Here is a 21,132-nt window from a genome sequence, read left to right as displayed (position 1 = left end):
GATTTGTTTATAAGAAGCACTATCACCTGGTAACTGGCAGGATCAAGACCTGCCAGATCCTTGAGCCAAGTCAGGGCGTCTGAATGTAGCTGTTTAACCCCAGTTTTCTCTGTGGAAGTGAACCAGTTTGTTTAGAGCGAGAATGTGGAGCCTTGACCTCATTTAGCACCACACTGCGGAGGCCAGTGGACTATGAAAAAGCAGCACTGTCACTGGGCATCACAGCTTTGAAAACAGCCGTTCATATTTCGGTGGGTGGATGACAGTTTCTTTAGAAAACACCCACACTGCAATGCTGTAAAAGGAAAATGTTCCAGTTATATACATTTTAAGCAGTTTTAGAACTGTTAAACTTCTGACAGTTTACTTCCCAATTAAATTCTCTCTCTGTAGATTACAGTCCAAAGAAGGATTAGAGAAGTCACTTCTGACCCTGGTGTTGTTCCTTGTGGGTTCCTTAACTAACTGGGAAGTATAGCTATGGCTGTGTAATGAACACCCACTGTGTGCAGGGCTCCCTGAGGCCTTCGTAGGCAGGAGGCCTGCCATCTCTGGCCCCAGAGGACTCCCCCAACACCGGCAAGCACTGTGCTGCATCCCACACGATTGTCCTGAGTGGGTTTAAGGTTGAGATGATGTTTTCCTCATTTCTAAAATGTGAACTTTGTAAAACTTAAACATATAGTCAAGCAAGTAGAAGAAATAAAAGTTTCCCATAATCCTAGTCATAGAACTGCTTTTAAATTGTCGGCATGTATGTCCTTCCGTTTTTTTTCTGATTTCCATTTAAAATCAAAATGCGTAGGTTCTTGTGATTTTGCACGCAGTCACCACATGGCTGCGATCTCTTTGCCCATCTGCACACACATACAATTGTAAATTTCATCGGGCCTGTCATTGCAGGTGATCGTGATGGCTTTAAAATGAACATTGAGCTCTTTTGTCTAATTTTAAAAGTAATGCATGCAGAACGATAAAAAACAAAGTAAAAAAGGACCAAGAAGAAAGTAAACTAGCAGCCCCGCGGCCCATAGAAAGTGAGCGCCGGAACCCCAGGTGTGTGTCCCTGTCACCGCCACGGGCTGTGTCTCCTTTCCCTCATCTGCTCCGCTGCCCTTTGCTTACAGCCTTGAGGTGCTTCGCTCTGCCAAGAGCTTGGAGTCTTCTTCCTGTAGTTACAGGAAGCCAGCTGTGTGACCCTGGTCAAGTCGCTTAACCTCTCTGGACTGGATTTCAGCAAGTTAAAAGGATTAGACTAGCGGTTGCCGGAGTCTCCCCATCCTCCCAGTCCTTTCTTAATTACCAGCGTCCAGTGGGAGTAGGTAGGCTTTGATGAAGGTTCTGAGAACCTGTGTTTTGCACTTGTAGCCACGGATTTTTCCTTTTTTACCTTAATGAGAATTCATCCCCACACATTTTATGGAGGTGTTTGAAGTGTGGAGACAGTGTACTATGCAGAGCCCTCTGGTAATAAGAAGGATGCTTCTGGCATCGTTGGCCCGTGGCTGGTTTCTGTGAGGTAGAGCTTTGGGTGACAACTTACCTCTGGAAACCAGCTTACTGGTCTCGCCTGGGACCCCTGAAAGGTTCACGTTAGAGTCGCAGGTCTGTTCAGTGTCTTTACATTTTAGAGTTTTGAGACGAATCACCTGGCACATACAGGTGTAAAGGCACCGGGCTTGGGACCATGTGGTGCCGGCCTTGAACTTGGGCCGAGTTGCTCATCCGTGGAGAAGCCCTGAAGACCCCTTGGAAGGTGCTGGTGGGAGGCCTTGATTTCAGCCACACTGGCCGGGGTGGGGCTTTCCCTGTAAGTTAGCGTGTTACGTTTGAGACGAGTTTGATGATCAGCACCTCAGAAAATGTAATATTCAGAGAGTGGCTTTGATTTTGGAATGAGGTGGCCGGCTGACAAGACTTTATTTTAAAGTCGGGAACAAATCATTATTAGCGATTGGATTCTATCAGAAAAGGGTAGCCGGATAGAGCATTGAGTGAGAAGCCTGCAGTCTTGGTGTTGGGGTCAACTCAGTGGTGCATTAGCGAAAAAATGTATCCGGTATCTGTTTTTCTTGAGATTAGGGAGAGATCCTATTTTCTACCTGACTGAGAATTTTAAGTTAAATCTGTAAAAAGTAAAATATGAAGCAGGTTGTGCCATTTCTCATTTAACCTTAAGGTGACACCTTTATACTTAAGGTGTCAGAACTGTTTACTATCTTAATATTAAACAGCTCTGTAAAACTTTTTGAATTAAAGTTTTTTTTGTCTCTGCCTTTAATTTTCAGTTGTACTGGAGAATCATGTAGTGACAGACGAAGATGAACCAGCTTTGAAACGTCAGCGACTAGAGATCAATTGCCAGGACCCTTCTATAAAGGTAAAAATATTAACGTATGTTTTTGTTTGTATCTTATGTGGGGCTGCCATAACAAATTATCACAATGCGGGGTGGCGCAGGGAGCGCTTAAAACAATAGAAATTTACTCTCTCACGGTCCTGGAGGCCAGAAGTTTGAAATCAGTTTGTCACCAGGGCTGAGTTCCCTGCAGAGGCTCTGGGGGAGGGTCCCTCCTGCCTCTTTCAGCTCCTGGGGGCCCCAGGCGTCCCTTGCCTTGTGGCCGCGTCCCTCCAGTATCTGCCTCCGTCTTCACGTGGCCTCTCCTCCGTGTCTGTGTCTCTCCTTTTCTGTCTCTTATAAGGGCAGTCTCATTGGATTTAGGGCCACCCTAACCTAGGATGACCTCATCTTAACTTGATTACATTTGGAAAGATCCTGTTTCCAAGAAAGGCCACATTTGTAGGTTCTGGGGGTGAGGATGTAGACGTATCATTTCTGGGAGTCACTGTTCAACCCCCCACGGATGCATAAAGGCATAACGTTTTCCCTTGAAGAATCCCGTTGTTTAATTGGGATCGCTGCCACATGAGGCCTCTTCCTCCGTAGACCCATGGACCTATCGTGCACGGAGGGAACGTGCACAATTCCTGTGGCGAATATTTTCTACTAGTGATGAAGCACTTTTGTGCCTATCGTTTACGTCACCTAAATTTTAAAGTTTGCTGGATGGGGTCTGGGAAACCACAGAGTCAGTCGTGGGTGATGGCTGGTCCTTGGATTTGCTTGTTTGGTCTGCAGTTTGCAGAGCCACAGAGATAAACACCAGCACCTGTGAGAAGCTAGGACAGCAGTGCAGAGAACCAAAGTGACTTCTCCTGCACCCTCTGCTTCTATAGGGCTGTGTTTAGAAACATCCGGCTCATCTTTTTAACAAGGAGAAGCAGCGTGAGCTTAAAGATATGTGGGGTGGTTTAAAGACACATTCAGTTAAATTTCTGTTTCATACTAATGGATAGAGGGCCGCTGCTTCAGTAACCCCACATTATGTCTTAAAATAAAATGCAGTTGTAATTTTATCACAAAAGAGGCATGTGTGGTAAACAGCACAGCAGTCAGATGTGGATAAGGTGCAGTGAAAGCGCCCCTGCCTCAGCCCCGTCCCCTGGTCAGTGAGCAGGGCCTCGGGCCCCGGCTTGAACCCGGCACCCATGTGCTACGAAAAGTGTGCTTACCAGGTTGCCAGAGCTCTTTATTTTATTTTTTTCACTTTAAATTGGTTAATTTAATTTACTTTTATTTTTTAATACATCTTTATTGGAGTATAATTGCTTTACAATGGTGTGTTAGTTTCTGCTGTATAACAAAGTGAATCAGCTATACATATACATATATCCCCATATCCCCTCCCTCTTGTGTCTCCCTCCCCCCCTCCCTATCCCACCCCTCTAGGTGGTCACAAAGCACCGAGCTGATCTCCCTGTGCTATGCGGCTGCTTCCCACTAGCTCTCCAGTTTACATTCGGTGGTGTATATATGTCCATTGCCACTCTCGGACTTTGCCCCAGCTTCCCCCTCCCCGTGTCCTCAAGTCCATTCTCTACGTCTGTGTCTTTATTCCTCCCCTGCCACAGGTTCATAGAACCATTTTTTTCTTAGATTCCATATATATGCGTCAGCATACGGTATTTGTCTTTCTCTTTCTGACTGACTTCACTCTGTATGACAGGCTCTAGGTCCATCCACCTCACTACAGATAACTCAGTTTCGTTTCTCTTTGTGGCTGAGTAGTGTTCCATTGTCTATACGTGCCACGTCTTCTTCGTCCATTCGTCTGTGGATGGACATTTCGGTGGCTCAGAGCCCTTTAAGAGGAATAGACTTGGATGATTTCTGGTTGATGCCCCCTGTGTATAGAAGACTCATTTCACAGCACTCTTCTCTGCCTTTCTTTGTTTTAGTAATTTGTGAAGTCGTGTTGTTAGTGTATAACGGTGATGTTTGTCCAAACTCCAGGCAGAATCACTTCTGATTAGGAATTAAAACGACGAGGATTCACTGTGTTTAGGGAATTTGGGAGCCGCATGGTTGATGTCTTCAAATTATAAAAAATAGTGGGGTCATCGGTGATTTTATCTCAAGACTTCAGCCAGCGGCTAGTGGTTGTCACAACGTCTTAGGTCAGGGTGGGCCTCGGGCGCTGCCTCGATGTCACTCTCAGGGGATGGGCCGCCCGTGCTGTGTCTCCACATGACCCTGGCACGGTCTGCCGTGCCTCCACGGCCCGTCCTCCTGCGGGGAGTCAGCGGAGGACGTGGGATTTAGCCCTCTCCCATATGTGTTAGCTCTCCCGCGATGGGACTTGTCGGGGGGTGATTGCTTGAGACACAGCGGGTTGTTGGGACAGTGTGTGGGGTTTATTGACCCCCCTGCTGCCCTTACTGCTGTACAGACCGGGCAGTTAGATAGACGTGTTTAATTTCTTCAGAAGACCAGCGCAGTCTGTTAAAAGCACTGAATAAGAGTATCCATCTTCCTCGCCTCCTGGGCCTTGATTCCAGCCGCACGGTGGGGTGGACCACGTGGCTCTAGCTGTGGGGTCACCTCCCATGAGGAAGGGGAGCGGCCGCCGGAGCGGGTCAGCCGCGGCTAGTGGGCAGAGGGGCCGGCCTCCGTGCCGCCGTGCGCTGGGGTCCCGGTCTGCTCCGAATGGCCCCTGTGCCCGTCTGCTTTCCGCGGTCTGCCCCCTTCCTGCTGATGTGACTGGCACTCTGAGCGTTTTCCCTTTGAAGTCAAGGGCAGAAAAGGAGGGAGAAAAGGTAACATACGAACTCGTCACTGTTTTGAGCTGCTGCCTCCCCTGCCCCCCACTGCTGAGCTGGGCGGTTGGACGCTCCAGGGCTTGCTCCTGGCTGGCGCCCGTGTCCCAGTATCAGCTGGTGAGGCCAGCGGGGGGAGCAGCCTGCTTCTCTCTGTGTCCCTGCCGACTCAGGGCAGGAGTGGCCGCCGTGGGAGGGGGCGAGCTTCCTGTCCGGTGTTTGTCTGAGCCGTTCCTTGCCTTTGGAGCCACACACGTCCCTGTGGTCGGCAGGACTTGGGGGGCAGCAGTGGAAGGCGAGGCTGCTCTCTCTGTGGCCACTAGGTGGCAGGCGTGCTGCTCCCACGCGCGCGGGAGCGTCATCGCCACATTTCACCGTGGGGGTGGGGCTCGGGGGAGCGTAACATGAGCAGGCGGGTTTCCGGGCCGTTTTGAGGTTGGATGTAATCTGTTTTCATTGTAGAATTCGACCAGTTTTATGTGTAAGTTTACTGATTAATAGAAACTTGCGTCGTAACGTCCACTTACGTCTTGTGTTATACGGACTTAAGTGTAACTAAGAATCGCAACTACACAGAGAAGTAAGAGCCCGATTAAGTCGTCACAGTGTGAGTGCACAAGGTCGAGCTCGTTCAGTGAAATGCTTCTGGCTTATAACTGAAGAGCTGAAGTGCGGGGATTGTTCTGTGGGAATAGATACAGCTGAGTCTGGGAAATAGCTGTGTGACGTGCCTTGGAATTGTCTCCGTGGAGTTCAGGATGCCCTTCCTGAAGCTTTCCTTTTTTTCACTTGCAGTCATTCCTGTATTCCATTAACCAGACAATCTGCTTGCGATTGGATAGCATTGAAGCCAAGCTGCAGGCTCTGGAGGCCACATGTAAATCACTGGAAGAGAAACTGGATCTGGTCACCAACAAGCAGCACAGCCCCATCCAGGTGCCCATGGTGGCGGGCTCTCCTCTCGGCGCCACCCAGACCTGCAACAAAGTGCGGTGGTAAGAACCTCCTCCCCGGGCCCGGGCCCGGGCCCCTCGGCGCTCTCAGGGCGGGACCCTAGTCAGACTGCAAAGAAACACGGGGCCTCTGCGGGGCGGCTGGGGTCGTCCTCACAGTTTCTTTTTGACATAAGCTAGGCTGGTGCATCTCTCCTTTGGAACTGGCCCACCGGAGCTGTGAAGCTGTACATTCGTTTCTTCTCTTTTTTTTCTGTTCCATCTGGCTAGTCTTGAGAGATTTTTTTCTTCATAGGTAGCTTTTTTTTTTTTTTTTTTTTTCAGTACGCGGGCCTCTCACTGCTGTGGCCTCTCCCATTGTGGAGCACGGGCTCCGGACGCGCAGGCTCAGCAGCCATGGCTCACGGGCCCAGCCGCCCCACAGCATGTGGGATCTTCCCGGACCGGGGCACGAACCCGTGTCCCCTGCATCGGCAGGCGGACTCTCAACCACTGCGCCACCAGGGAAGCCCCATAGGGAGCTTTTTATACATTTCATTGAGTGTATCAAACTTTCCATTCGTGTAGTTTTTATTGTGCCTGTATTTTGTTTTTCTATCTAGAGCCTAACTGTAGTGATGTGTAGTAGTTCAGGTGCCGTTTGAATCGAAGCTTCTGGAGAGTGTGGGCCGATGGGAAGGGTGTCTCTGTCTCTGACCTGTTTGCCTGTCCTTGGTCCGGGGCACCGTCGGGCTCTGCTGAGATGAGCGGAAGCTCAGGTCGTAGGCGGCTCCTTCCATCACTTCCACTGCTGTTTTTCTCCTTGCCCATGGCGGGCTATGAGGAAGTCTCACTGTGATGGTGGCAACGCTTGTCCTTGCGCTTGACGAGAGCTCGGGGCTTTTACCGAGGGTCTTGTCGCCGCTCTCTGGGCCAACTGCTGCCTCTCTCCCGTGTGTCTGCGGAGGAGGGCGGTGGGGCTCAGAGGAGGGGGAGCCACGGCCAGGATGCTGCCGTGTCTGCAGGTCCGCGCGTGTGTGCCCTGGGGTTGACGTGGTTGACGCCTGCAGTGTGGGCCTCCTTTAACTCTCAGAAGTGTCCTGGGGTGTTGGAGACCCTGCGTGGCTGCAACAGCTGCTCTCCAGCCTGGTGGGGGGCCCCAGGGGTCTCTGTCCCCAAAGGGAAGGCCTGTTGGTCCGTGGTGATTCACCCTGTGTTCATACCTTGTCCTGAAGGGTCAGCTGTATCTTTTCTCCCAGTGAACATGTGTGGAGCGTGTCCTCTCTGCAGGCAGTGAGGCTCAGACCTACCAGGACCAGCACCTTTTTTTTTTTTTAAAGAAGCTGGTTGTCCATTTATTTATTTATTTATTTATTTGGTTGTGCTGAATCTTAGTTGCAGCAGGCGGGCTCCTTAGTTGTGGCATGCAAACTCTTAGTTGCGGCATGCATGTGGGATCTAGTTCCCTGACCAGGGATCGAAGCTGGGCCCCCTGCGTTGGGAGTGCAGAGTATTAACCACTGCGCCACCAGGGAAGTCCCAGCCAGTGCCTTTTTTAAAGAGTAATTATTTTGTAATGCCCTCATATCCTAAAATGCAATGTTTAGAAAATATAATTTAAAAAGTAACGTAATGTGTTAATTATAATGTAAGGAGAAATAAAAGGATGGTCATGTATAATAAAATAACATATTTTGATATGGAAAAGGCTGGGGGAACTACATAAGGAGTTAGTGAATAGGACCAAACCTCCCATGTCAGAGCTGGCAGCTGGGAGGACTGTCACCCTGGGACTCAGATACCAGTTGGTGGTGGAATATTTCAAAATGAGCAGTTCTTGATGAAGTTTCACATAAAGCAAAGTGTAGTTTTTTCTAGACTCAATAGTGAAATTCCGGGAAAATTCACCTTATATTGAAACTATCCAAAAATACTTTGTGTATGAGTGTAGAATGGGGTAAGATTCTGGGCTCAGAGAGTTAGAAGCATGTTGTTCACTCACATGAATGGGACGTGAGATTTGTGTGGGAAAGGTTTTTGTCGGGGAGGCTGTCTCATGCCTTGAAGGCTGTCAGCCTCCTTGACTCTGTCCGCTAAACCCGTGGGGTCTCAGGTATAACCACCTGCGCCCCCGGGCCCCGCCCTCGAGGACTGTTGCTCTGAGAGATGAGGCGAGAATGAGACAGGCTTCCTGCCCTGAGTAAGGATGGCTCTCCTGGTGGTGTGTCACTTTGTCACCTGTGTCGGGAAGAGGTCGTCTTCAGGACCCAGGGATGTGCCGCTCATACTCCACTGTCGGTGGTTTGTGGCCGTTCCATGGGGTCGGGCGGTCAAGGACGAGTCCTCGGGGCTGCAGGTGGCGCTGCAGCTGTGCTTGGACCCCGAGGCCGCTCGTTGGGGGCTTCCCTGGGTGTCAGGTCCCGGGGGGAGGACGGGCCTCGGCGGGCAGGTTGCCCTCGTTTGACACCATGGGGTGATGGGGCTGAGTTACAGAGTTGTGCTGTTTCCAGTCTCCCCATCTTCAGAAGGAGGATGGGGGAGAAAGGCAGGTCTGCAGGGGCCAGCAGCCCTGGCCTTTCCTGCAGGCCAGTGACGGACCCGCCGTGGCCACGCACGGCCTGCTGCTGAGCGCGGCCTGACTCGCGGGCCACGTCCCGTCTGACGATGGCGCTGCTGGCTGCTTGGCGGAAGGCACTTCCAGACTGCAGGGAGGCCCCTTCTCTCTCCAGCATTCCGGTGACGGCGGGGCTCGTGGGGCGTGTTAGCGACTCTCCCGTTCAGGAACCCCAGAGCGCTTCCCTCCGCTGGGGAGAAGCTGTCATCGTGGAGAGACTTCCGTGTGCATTGACAAGTGGTGAAATCAGAGTAAAGTTTTCTAATACAGACTCAGGTGTGTAATCTAGTTAATCCAACTCAGTTTGCTTTTCTGGTTTTAAAGGATCGTATTGTGACATAAAATCAACCCATTATAGAATACACTTATTGTATGTTGGCAGCAGATTTATTACTATCATTAATAAAACCATTGCTTATACAAGTTAGTGTTAGATTAATAGAAGGAAGGGTCATTCCTTTGTTTTCTTAGATATAGCTTAGAATAGGTTGTTTATGAATGATTTTCAAATAAGATACTAAGTCTGTCATTTCCCTCCATGAATGTTCTAAAAACGAGAAATAAAAATTGTCGGTAATTGAAAGCTGTTAACAAGAAAATTTGGGGAGAAGTAAAGGTCAAGAATTCAATCCTAGTATATCAATGAAAAAGGTGTATATTTAAATTAGAAAATGACTAATTTATAAACACATAAGTAAATGAGAAATGTGTCTTAAGTGTGGGTAGTAGAATACAGAGAAGGAAGTCTCCAAAAACAATGAAAAATTGGTTAACATTCTGAGTAATAAAGTACTTCTACAAGTACTTTGTGCCTCAGATACTTAAAATAACAGTTAGACGCATATAAATCCCAGATTATTTTATATCCGAATCCTGTGCTTTAAAAAATAACTTAAGGTTCCTTAGGCCACTTGGCACTGGCTGTGAGCGTTGCTGGGAAGTCTGTCATCTCCCAGGACAAACGAGGACGACCCTGAGGGGCTTGTCGGCTGTGGCGAGCCCTCTGGATGGTGGGTGAGGAGTTGTCCACTGCAGCCTCACTGGCCCCTCCACTCGGAGAGGCCGCGCCTGGCCCAGAGCAGCCCCGCAGCTGTGGGATGCACCGAAATCCACTCGCCTGTGGGTGATTTCTAATTAAAACTGGCCTGGACTAGACTTTGCTATCAGCTCTGAGAATTATTTATTTATTCTCTTGAATTCCGAGAGCACAGAAGGCAGTGCACTGTTGCCAACCCTATTTGGCATTTTAGATCCAGATTTTTCAGATTCTACGCCTGAATGAGATCCTTTAAATAAATTCTAGAAAAAAGAAGAGAAAGAAAGAAAGAAAACCTTTTTCTTTGATGCTAAAGCTTAATCATTGTAATAAACATGTTTGTAAGGTTACTTGGATGGGGTTTCATTCAGCAGTCGTGTTCTACTTGGGAAAAAGGAAAATGGACTTGACTTCTTTTAGGTGAATGCTTTCTTTCCTCCTGTAAGTGTGCCATAAATTGGGATTTTGCCTCATTGTGATTCTAGGTGTAGCGACATGAGGTTTCAACCCTAAAGCTGTGTCGCGCTGGCCTTGGAAGGGGCAGGCGCCGAAGCTTTCTGTGACGAGCTGCACAACTCAGTACCTGGCAGCTCGCCCTTTACGTGCCCCCGTGAGGATTTCAGGAACGGCCTCCATTGAACTGTGTGGTGTGACGGGATCAAGTGTGTGGATGGGGACGTTTATATGGATTAATGTAAAACCCCATTTTCTGAGCTTCTTTGAGGCCAGGCACAGCCCCTTGAAGGATGGGCAGTAGGTAGGACCGAGCTGAGCCCGGGGTGCAGGCCCACCTGGGTTGCTGTCCTTGTAGATGCCCTCTGGGAGGCCAGTGCGAGTGCCCATGTGCAGTGTGGGGACCCAGGGATCTCTCCCTGCTGCCCATCGGGGTCCTGTGGAGCCAGACTTACTGAGAGTGATTCAAAGCCAGCTGGTTCAGGTTTGTTTGTTTTCCTGAACTGAACATACTGATTAACTAGAAAAATGTTTGTGTTTCTTTTAAAAGCAATTGATTTTTATTCTTTTTTTTTGTTTTTTATATTTATTTATTTATTTATTTATTTATTTATTTATTTATTTTTCTGGTCTTAGTTGTGGCGTGCAGGCTCTTCATTGTGGCATGCGGGCTTCTCTCTAGTTTTGGCACACGGGCTCCAGAGAGCGTGGGCTCAGTAGTTGTGGTGCATGGGCTCTCTAGTTGTGGCACATGGGCTGTAGAGCATGCCAGCTCAGTAGTTGCCCTGCAGCATGTGGGATCTTAGTTCCCCAACCAGGGATCAAACCCACGTCCCCTACATTGGAAGGCAGATTCTTAACCACTGGACCACCAGTGAAGTCCCTCTTTTCTTTATTTTTTAATGTACAAATGGTTTATTTATTGAGATATTATTGACATATAACAAATTTTAGCTTTAAAATCTTAAACATTTCTTTTAAAGCTTTAGTGTGTTCCTATAATTTTAAAACAATTGTAATGAATCAGAGGCTTCTTCCCCCCGCCCTTAATATTTATTTATTTCTTTCAGCTGCGCCGGGTCTTAGTTGCAGCACACGGGTCTTCGTTGAGGCATGTGGGATCTTTTAGTTGCGGCACGAGGGCTCTTAGTTGCAGCATGTGGGCTTCTTAGTTGTGGCATGCGGGCTTCTTCGTTGTGGAATGTGGATTCTTAGTTGTGCCATGCGGACTCTTAGTTGTGGCATGTATGTGGGATCTAGCTCCCCGACCAGGGATAGAACCCGGGCCCCCTGCATTGGGAGCGTGGAGTCTTACCCACTGGACCACCAGCAAAGTCCCGAGAGTCTTCTTTTAATACTCAAAACCGAAGGAAAAAAAAAAGTGATTTCTTTTAAAGTTTTTCTTTCAGAGAGATGTGTCATGTAAGATGAAAGTTTACATGTAGGGGGAAAGTTTTCTTCTTTCTTCTCCTCTAAGCTGGTTATTCACCCACAGATAATTGAACTATTTGATCAAAAAATTATTTAAATTATTAAATTATTTAAATTCCCTCTAATATGCTGATTGCTGATTCTTTGTTTTATTTCCCAGAGGGTCTTTTAAAAAAAAATGTTGATGGATGTTTATGGAAAGGCTATTCTGGTTTTCTGAGCCCTCATGGCTCCTGGGTAGAGAGGGGCCTCCTTCTGGGCATCTCAGTTCTGGCAGTGCAGCCCCAGAGTCTCTAGGTAGTCATATCGTTCAGAGTTTAAGGTCAGAAGTACAGCATTTCATAGGCTTTGGACTGTGACAAGATAGGGTTGTTTGAATTGTGAAGAAATGGTTTGGTTTTAGCCACGAGGGATTTGTTTCATACTTTTCTTATCGAATTTTGAATTTTGCGATTTCCATTTGATTTTGTGTACATATGACTTCTTTTCCTGACTGGTGTTGGTTACCTTTCACAGCTGCACAGTTCTGGTGGCCTAATCCTGATACCCTGTACATGTCAGGGCTACTGATCAAAGAAAACATACAGTTTACATACATACAATTTAGGGGATTGCTGATCTCATGACTACAGATTAGAGATGCAGTCTACTAACCAAAGCAGATACAGTCAAAGGTTTTAATAGATCATGCACATCCTCATAGTTTGGAGTACTTCTCTAGTTTTAGGATAACTCATGCCTCATGACTGGGGTTGTGTTGAACCTGAAGGCCCATTTGGAGAGAACTACCATCCTAACACCACCGGGTCTTTGGATCCACGCACAAGGCACACCTCCCCATATTTGTAGGTCTGTAATGCCTCTCAGCAGTGCCGTATAGTTTTCATGGTAAAGCGCTTACATGCGTTTGTTAAACGTATCTCTAAGTACTTCATACTTTTGGATGCTGTAATACATGTTATTGTGTTTTAAATGTTAACTTCTGCGTGTTCATTGGTAGTATATAGAAATACAGTAGACTTTTCTCTGCTGACCTTTATCCTGAATATTTCTAAATTCACTTGTTTTAGTAGCTTTTCAGTAGGGTTTTAAAAAAGTTTTATTTCCTATCAAAGTTCTGTAACTTTTCTTACTTTGCTGCACTGGCTAGGATCTCCATTTCAGTGTATACTTTTTAAAAAATATTTTTACCTTATTTCTGGTCTTTGAGTGAAAGCATCCAACCTTTCACCATTAAGTGTGATGATAGCTGTAAATTTTTCATAGCTGCTCTTTATCCAGTTGAAGAATTTCCCTTAGATTCCTTATTTTGTGAGAGTTTTTGTCCTGAGCAGGCATTGAATTTTTACATGCTTTTTATGTACCTACTTGAGATGACATTTGGTTTTCCTTCTTGATTCTGTTGCTACGGTGAATTATACTGATTGATTTTGGATACTAAAGCAGCCTTGCATTTCTGTCATAATAAGCCTGACTTGATCATAGGGTAGTACCCTTTTTATCTTTTTAGAGTGGTGGCTAATATCTGGTTGAGGATTTTTGCATCTCTGTTCATGGATTGTATTAGTCTGTAGTTTTCTTTCTTGACGTGTCTTTATCTGTTTTGTTATCAGGATAATGCTCACCTCAGAAGGTGAGCTCATTGTCTTTTTTTTTTAAAAGAAGTAATTAATTAATTTATTTATTTTGGGTTGCCTTGGGTCTTCGTTGCTGTGCGCGGGCTTTCTCTAGTTGCGGCGAGTGGGGGCTACTCTTCATTGTGGTGCATGGGCTTCTCACTGCGGTGGCTTCTCTTGTTGCGGAGCACGGGCTCTAGGCGCGCGGGCTTCAGTAGTTGTGGCACGTGGGCTCAGTAGTTGTGGCTCACAGGCTCTAGAGCGCAGGCTCAGTAGTTTCGGCACACAGGCTTAGTTGCTCTGAGGCATGTGGGATCTTCCAGGACCACGGCTCAAACCCGTGTCCCCAGCATTGGCAGGCAGATTCTTAACCACTGTGCCATCAGGGAAGCCCCATCGTCTGTTTTCTGAAAGTATTTCTATAGGATTAGTTTCATTTCTTCCTTAACTATCTGGTAGAGTTTGCCAGTGAAGACATCTGGCCTAGGTTTTGATTATGAATTCAATCTCCTTAATAAATACAGAACTTTAATAAACGTGGAACTTCTTGAGACGGTGCTGTTTGATTTGTGTCCCTCAGGAGATTTCCTCTTTGTTGAAACTCTGGAGTTTATTTGTATAATATTCTCTCTTCACTGTAGGTCCACGTGACATTCAGTTGCTGAGTCTCCTCGGGCTCCTGGCCTGTGGCACTTACTCAGCCCCTTGTCTGTATGGCTTTTTGGGGTGCTGGTTAGGTGTCTCGTGGGGTGCCCCTGGTGGCTTGGGGAGGACGGTCGCAGAGGTGAAGGCCTCCCACCGCCTCTGCTGGGGTGCAGCACGGCGTGGCCTGTGTGGTGTGGAGGCGGGTCACGGGGCTGAGCGTTGGCAGGCCTGGCCTCTGCGCAGGCGCTGTCCTCCCCGGCCCCTGCGCCAGCCCCGCTCAGGGAGCGGAAGTCGCGCTCTACCTCCCAGGGAGCGTCTTCCCCTTCAGGCACTGGCCTCGGGGTGGACGCTGCTGCTCACACCGTTCCAGCTTTGGCCGTCGGCAGTGCTCTTAGGTGGCTCCGGTGGCCTTTGACACCCCCTCCCCCTGGTGGGTCTTTCGTTTGGTTTGAGCGCTTCCTTACGGGCTGTGCAAGACGTCCCTTGCCTAGTCCTAGAGGCGTCCTCTCTCCTTTTGTTGGGGACGGAGCTGTGGGTGCCAGGGTCTGGCCGCCCGGGGTGTCCCCCGCTCCCAGGCCTGCCTTTCTGTGAGCAGGCGTCTCTGCAGCTCCTCGGGAAGGAGAAGAAGGGACGCACAGCTCTTCCGCTGGCTCGGGGCTGAGACTGCGCACTTGCAGGGTCCTGTCCTGGGCGCTGTGGCTTCTGTGGGGTGGGGGCGGGTTGGATCCCACGCCTTCTGGGCCCTGTAGGCTCCAGGCAGCTGGGGTTTGGCGTTCGTGGCGGCAGGTTACCCCATTTCTCTGGTGCGGCTGGTTATTTTGGGGGAGTTAGTTTTACACTGTATTTTGCTCATCCCCTTGGATATTGGAAACAAAGTTTTAATGCTAACTTATTCTCATCCCTAAGAGTATTTTTTTGGATCCTGGTTTTTATGACTTTTTAATCTTTAACCTGCAAGCTAGAGAAGTAAACCCTTTAAGACAAATGTTAGCGACTGTGTAGCTGCCTGGGTGCTGGCTGGTTTACGTGAACTGCCGCAGCCCAGGACCCCTGAGACGTGTGCCTCCTGCTTGTGTTCTTGGTGCCCAGTGGCATTTCTGGTCCTCCCACTGCTCTCCCCGCAGGGATCTGAGACCCCATGCCCTCCATCCTACTCCCTAAGGCCTCTGGGATGCGTGAGCACTTGTCCCGGGGCTACCTTTGCGTGGGAGGCACCTGGAGATGGAGCCTGGCTGTGCGGCATCTCCCAGAACAGGTGCACCTATGAAAGGGGGCAGGGGGTCATGGTGGACCCCAGCCTACCTGCCTCTCAGGTGTGAGGACCTCGCGGCATCTGGTTTTATTGTTTAACTGAGGAGTGTCCCCCCGACCCCTCTTTTTTTGCTCTTACTGAAACTCTAGGACCCCGGTAAAAAAGTAGACCATTTTCTTTTTGTAAGTACAATACGTGGGACACAATTTCGTATTTTATTAGGACCCCGGTTCTTGTATGTGAGGCAGGACTATAACTGGAAAGCCAAGGATATGTGCCTTACCCTCCTGTTGGCATGTTCTCATAAGCAGAAAAGAGGATTACTTTAGATCCTTGTGAGCTTGCTTCTGTCAGTAGGGGGTTACACAAAACTCAGAAAATTAATATTATACACATTTCCCAAGCTGAGCTGGATGAGTGACAATTTTGAATTGCAGAAGGATCAGTGTCAGCAGATGTACTGTAGTGAGGCTCAATGGTAGGAGGGAGAGAGGCAAACACTTTTTCACACACTTTCTATTCTTATTTTTGTATTTAGTTATTATTTAAGATTTATTTTATTTATTTATTTTTGGCTGCGTCGTGTCTTCATTGCTGCGCACGGGCTTTCTCTAGTTGTGGCGAGCGGGGGCTCCTCTTCATCGTGGTGCGCAGGCTTCTCATTGTGGTGGCTTCTCTCGTTGTGGAGCACGGGCTCTAGGTGTGCGGGCTTCGGTAGTTGTGGCACGTGGGTTCAGTAGTTGTGGCTCGCAGGCTCAGTAGTTCTCGTGCGCGGGCTCAGTAGTTGTGACTCGTGGGCTCAGTAGTTGTGGCACATGGGCTTAGTTGCTCCGCGGCATGTGGGATCTTCCAGGACCAGGGCTCGAACCCGTGTCCCCTGCATTGGCAGGCGGATTCTTAACCACTGCGCCACCAGGGAAGCCCCACACACTTTTTAATATTCGGCTGGAACTCCTCCCCCACCACAGAAAACAAAATTGGGCATCATTGTGTGAGCAGAAATAATGCCCAACTTGACTGCCTCACTCACATGTTGACGAAAATAATCAATAAACAATCTATAATATGAACAGAGAAGAGTTTTACGTGAGTGAAACTAAGGACTGTAGCACAGAAGACTGCTCCAGAGAAGCAGGGTTTTCAGCACAGTTTTATATCTTGTCCGAACAGGGAACATCAGACAGGTCAGGGACACACACACTCTTTCAGGGTTCCCACGGGACAGACCAGCATGTGTGCAGCGAGTCAGCATGGCCTTGGCACCTGGGAAGGGAGGCTTATCGTGGAAGGAGGAGCAGCGCTGGCCTCCCGGGGAGGGAGGCATTTCATGCTATTTTCACGTGGACACTCTCTGCTTCTGATCGCTGTGGCCTTTTCTTTAATGGTTAAAGCAGATGTACAGTGAGTGTCTGCTAGGCCGCAAAGTGAAGCTGACTCAGGTGTGAGCCAGAGTGACGCCCACACCTCAGTACGCGAGCGTCCCTTTCACCACAGGCTGTAGGCAGCAGCTCCGTGTGAACCACTCTGCTGTGCGGTTGCGGGTCACACTGGAGGCTGGCTTGGCCGGCTGGGAGTTGGTGCAGGCACCGTGGCCCGGCCCCGCCGCCGCGCAGCCTCGCCTTTGGGCGTTTTAAGTCGCCTAGGCTTGTCTTGGGAAGGTTAGAAGTTTCTCCTAAGACGGCAGTGCCCCCAACCTGTGTGGACGCCCACTTGTGGATGCTCGGCATGTGCCAGCCCGGCCCCAGCCCTAGAGCATATGGTGTCCACGGCGCGTTGCTGTGGGTGGCGGCTGGTCTCCTCTCCCGGATGAGCTTTTGCTCAGAGAACTCACAGTCAGCACTTGTGGACGTTCTTCCTGCTCCTTGGAAACTGGAAATAAGGGGTGACCGTGCTGCTTGGACAGACCTGATTTTTCCCGAGGGACCCTGTTCCGCCAGGGAGCCTAAGAAGTGCTGGTGGGGTTTAACCCCACGCCCAAGCTGCCCCCGCCTGCCCTGAGCCACGTCCGTGGCCGCTTGTTCCCTGATGGCAGCCTCGGTGTCCAGTCCAGCCATGGTCACGTGGTGGGACTGATGTGCAAGGGGCAGAAGAGCCGGTGTCTTAGGGCAGCAGCACGGGGCGTCCTGACCTGCTCCCAAAGCAGCTCCCTGAGGCCGAGGGCAAGGGGAAGGCCACTTTGTAAGTGGACTTGGAAGATATTTCCCAGGACAGCTCTGAAAGCTGAAGATATTTGGTTTTAAATCCATCAGAATAAAACCATTAAACTCCCCAACGCTGAAAGGGTAAGTGGTAGCAGTAGTTGAAATACGATCATTCCTGTTGTTCTCCACCAACAAGTGGCAAAGGGCAGGAGAGAATCTTGGCTTTGAATCCAGGCTCCGTCACCTGTACGTGATGAGACCTTGGGCAGATTCTACCCTTTCTAAGCATCAGTTTCTTCATCAGTAAAAGGAGAATAAAAATCGTAAGCGAGGGTTGCTGTGAGGGGATGACGCGTGTGAGTGCTTAGTGTTCCTTGATCCTCAGCGACCCCGGGAGGTTGAGAAATCACTAACACTAACACTCATCATTCACCGAGTGTCCGACATCAGCCAGCCTCGTGGTGCCTGCTGGGCGCACCCAGTCAGCCCTCAGGACGCAGGTTGCCTGAGTGTAGACGGCATCCTGGGCTGTGCTCTGGGCCTCGCGTCTACGGGCGCCTACTCTGTTCTTTTTTTTCACAGTATGGACCAGCCGAGTGAGCCCAAGGTTGCCCCTCAGATCTGAGGCTGCTCCTTGAACACACAGGCTTGCCCGTGTCCTGGGCATTCATCTGGGCAGCCAGGATGCATCACTGAACAAAGCAGATGGAAGGTCACATCGCACAGTGGGCTGGACCGGGTGGGCTCTGGGGGAAGCTGGTGCTACTGGGAGCAGTGGGCAGGGATTTTGTGCTTGGTGTTGTTTTAAACCAGGGGTACCCATCGGAATCACCTGGGGAAATTGTTAAAAAAAGAGAAGTCCAGGCTCTCCGGGGTGGGCCCTCGCTTCCCCAGGAGATTCTGGTGCTCAGGGAGTCGTGGGGTGCAGGTCCGGCTTCACTGACTTTGGTAAAGAACGTTGGCTCTGCCGCTTGAGGACTTTGGGCTCAAACCTGCCTTCACCACTGAGTAGCTGTGTGATCTTGCACGGGCTGTTGGCTGTCTGTGCGGGGAAGGTACCACAGTGCCCGCTCCAGCTTTGAGGCTTTGTTTCACGCGGGGCCCTGGGGCAGTCCTGCCTGAGGGGGGCGGCCCCCGCATGACTGCCCCGTGGAGGTGGTGGGGGCCCTGCGCTCACAGTCACTGTCCGCCAGGGCGGGCAGCCCTCGGCACGTGGTCACAGGTCACAAGCTGTAGGGCGTGCTTTACTTCTGAATGATAATGTACTTAGGCAAGAGTGTTCAGCTTGTGTGTAACTAGCCTAATCTTAGAATTAGGCAAGGATGTTCAGCTGGCACATTAGCCTCATCTTAGAATTAGAAGAATCAGGATGGTCTGTGGGTCTAGTCATTTCCCTTTTCCCTTTTGGTTAAGTTTTTATTTAACAGGAACTTTGGAAACTGACATACAGTTCTAAGTAAAGGTATAGATAATGGTTTAAGACTGTGAAAGAATGAACTGAGCACATAAAGTTTTAAAAACCAGAATGACCGAGGAATAGATAAATTGATCAGTGGAACTGAATAGAGAGCCCAGAAATAGACCCACAGAAATATGCTGGCTAGATGTTGACAAAGGTGCAAAAGCAGTTTGATGGAGGAAGGACAGCTTTTTGAACAAATGGTGCCGGAGTAGTTTCCACAGGCAAAATGAAAGAAATGAACCTCGGTGGAAACCTCACGCCTTGAACAGCAATTGATTTAAAATGGATCACAGATTGCAACATAAAATGTAAGACTGTAAAACTTTGGGATGAAAACACAGGAGAAAACCTTTGGGACCTGGGGCTAGGCAGAGGCTTCAGAGACATCACAGCAAAAGCACTATCCACGAAAAATAAAAGAGAAAGTGGACTCAATCAGGATTAAAAACTTATGCTCCTTGAAAGACCTGTTAGGAGCTGAAAAGACAGGCTACTGACCAGGAGAAACTGTTTGCAAACCACGTATCTGATAAAGGGCTAGCGGAATGTCTAGAATAAAGACCTCTCAAAACGCAACAGTGAGAAGTCAAACAATCCAATTCGAAAGTCGGCAGAAAACAGAAACAGCTGTTTTACCAGAGAGGAGAGGTGGATGGTGAGTAAGCACGTGAAAAGGAGCTCAGCAGCATTAGCCAGCAGGGAAACGAGGATAGGAGACAGCTAGACACAACAGGGACCCCTCCAGATGCCAGCGGCACGCGGAGACCCCGGGCCTCTCGCCGCTGCTGGTAGGCCTGTAAGACGGGGCGGCAGCTCTGGAAACAGATCGGAAGGATTTATCGCCGGTAAAATGTCCTCACCGTGTGGCCCAGCAAGCACACTCTTGGGCACTTATCCCAGAGAAATGAAAACTCATGCTCACACAGAACCTCCACACCAATGTCCATGGCAGCTTTGTTTGTAATAACCAAACCTGCAAACACCCTGAAAGCCCCTGTCTGGGTGAAAGGTTAAACATGTGGGTGTGCCCCTAGGCACATGCTCGGGCCTGGCCGCCTGGGAGGTGTCAGCAGAGGCATCTCCGAGGTCACACGCCCCGTGCTCCCACCTCTGTGACATCCTCCGAGCGTCCGAGTGGTAGACGGGGAGCAGGTTAGTGGGTGCGGGGATGCGCCGGGGAGGGAGGGTGGGCGTGTCTGGGGGGCAGCACGACAGGCGCACGTGGAGACCGGTGCGATCTGAACGAGGCCCGGGGTCGGTGCCAGCAGGGTCCCAGTGTCGCTTTCCCGCCCTCGGTGTCATGCTGCAGCTTACCCAGGATTCCCAGAGAAGCAGAACCAGTGGGAGGGGTGTGTGTGGGGACAGCCACACCCACTCTAAGGGGCTGCCCACTCGGAATTGGCTCACACGGCTGTGGAGGCAGCCCAGCACGTGTGCAGTCTGTGTGGCAGGTGGACAGGCAGGGGACATCGTCACCAGGTGGCACCCCATGGGCAGGAGCTGTTTGGAGTCTCTAAGCTCAGGGAAAGCCTAAACTGCCTTTTATTATTATGTTTTAAAATATTTAATTTATTTATTTAGTTTGGCCGTGTCACGCAGCATGTGAGATCTTAGTTCCCCAACCGGGGTCGATCCTGTACCCCCTGCAGTGGAAGCGCAGAGCCCTAACCACTGGACCGCCAGGGAAGCCCCTAAACTGCCTTTTAAAGCTCTCACCCGATCAAGCCAGGCCCACCCAGGGTGATCTGCCTCTCGAGTAATTTAACGTCAACCAACTGGGACTTTCTATCACATCTGCGAAGCCCCTTCCCAGCAGCACCCAGAGTCGTGTCTCACTGGGTACCTGGGGCTGTGATTTGGCCTCGGCAGGACACTGACATGCTGTGACAGTTGGTCTGTACGGACCCTCAGGATAACTACCGCTGTCTTTTTAATGTGATGTGGATGTTCCTTAATTTTTGAAAAACAAAATATTAAGTTGTACAACTTAAGGTTGACGTAATTGCATTAGTGGAAAGGTGTATTTTCTGGAATATTAATATTGGTATTTAAAAACAGATTCATTGCTCACTTAAATGTTTCCGTTATAATCTAAATACCATCATCCATTAAAAAAAATCCCCTGATGAATAAGCTTTGGACAGTCAAATTTTACATTGTCCCTTTTTCTTTTTGAACTTTCATTCCCATTTCATTTCCTTCACAAAATTTTATCCTGTCAACCAGGCTGGTACACTCCTTTGCAACAGAAATATGGATAGAAATTGAAGCTGAAAAATGTATTTCCTGTAACCGTGAGGCCTGGAGGGTTAAGGTCTGGATTGAGGTCTCATTACGGTTCTTAGTACACAGTTGAACAAAACAGGGTAAATTATTACCAGTTTATAGTTAAC

General features: G+C 49.3%; 1 protein-coding gene across 2 annotated transcripts in view; it reads left to right on the top strand.

Annotated features, from left to right (window-relative positions):
* The window catches only part of BANP (BTG3 associated nuclear protein), a 103,011-nt gene that overhangs the window by 28,567 nt on the left and 53,312 nt on the right, over nt 1–21,132 (top strand). For both annotated transcript variants that reach the window (XM_082608221.1, XM_082608220.1), the window contains exons 3-4: nt 2,289–2,380; nt 5,953–6,152. In XM_082608221.1, the coding sequence (XP_082464347.1) occupies nt 2,289–2,380; nt 5,953–6,152 (292 nt within the window). The remainder of the gene's footprint in view (nt 1–2,288; nt 2,381–5,952; nt 6,153–21,132) is intronic.

The sequence above is a fragment of the Mesoplodon mirus genome, assembly GCF_964341445.2.
Source record: "Mesoplodon mirus genome assembly, chromosome: 19".
NCBI classification, from domain to species: domain Eukaryota; kingdom Metazoa; phylum Chordata; class Mammalia; order Artiodactyla; family Ziphiidae; genus Mesoplodon; species Mesoplodon mirus.
The sequence above is the reverse complement of the archived record's forward strand: the minus strand, read 5'-3'. Positions and strand labels throughout refer to the sequence as shown.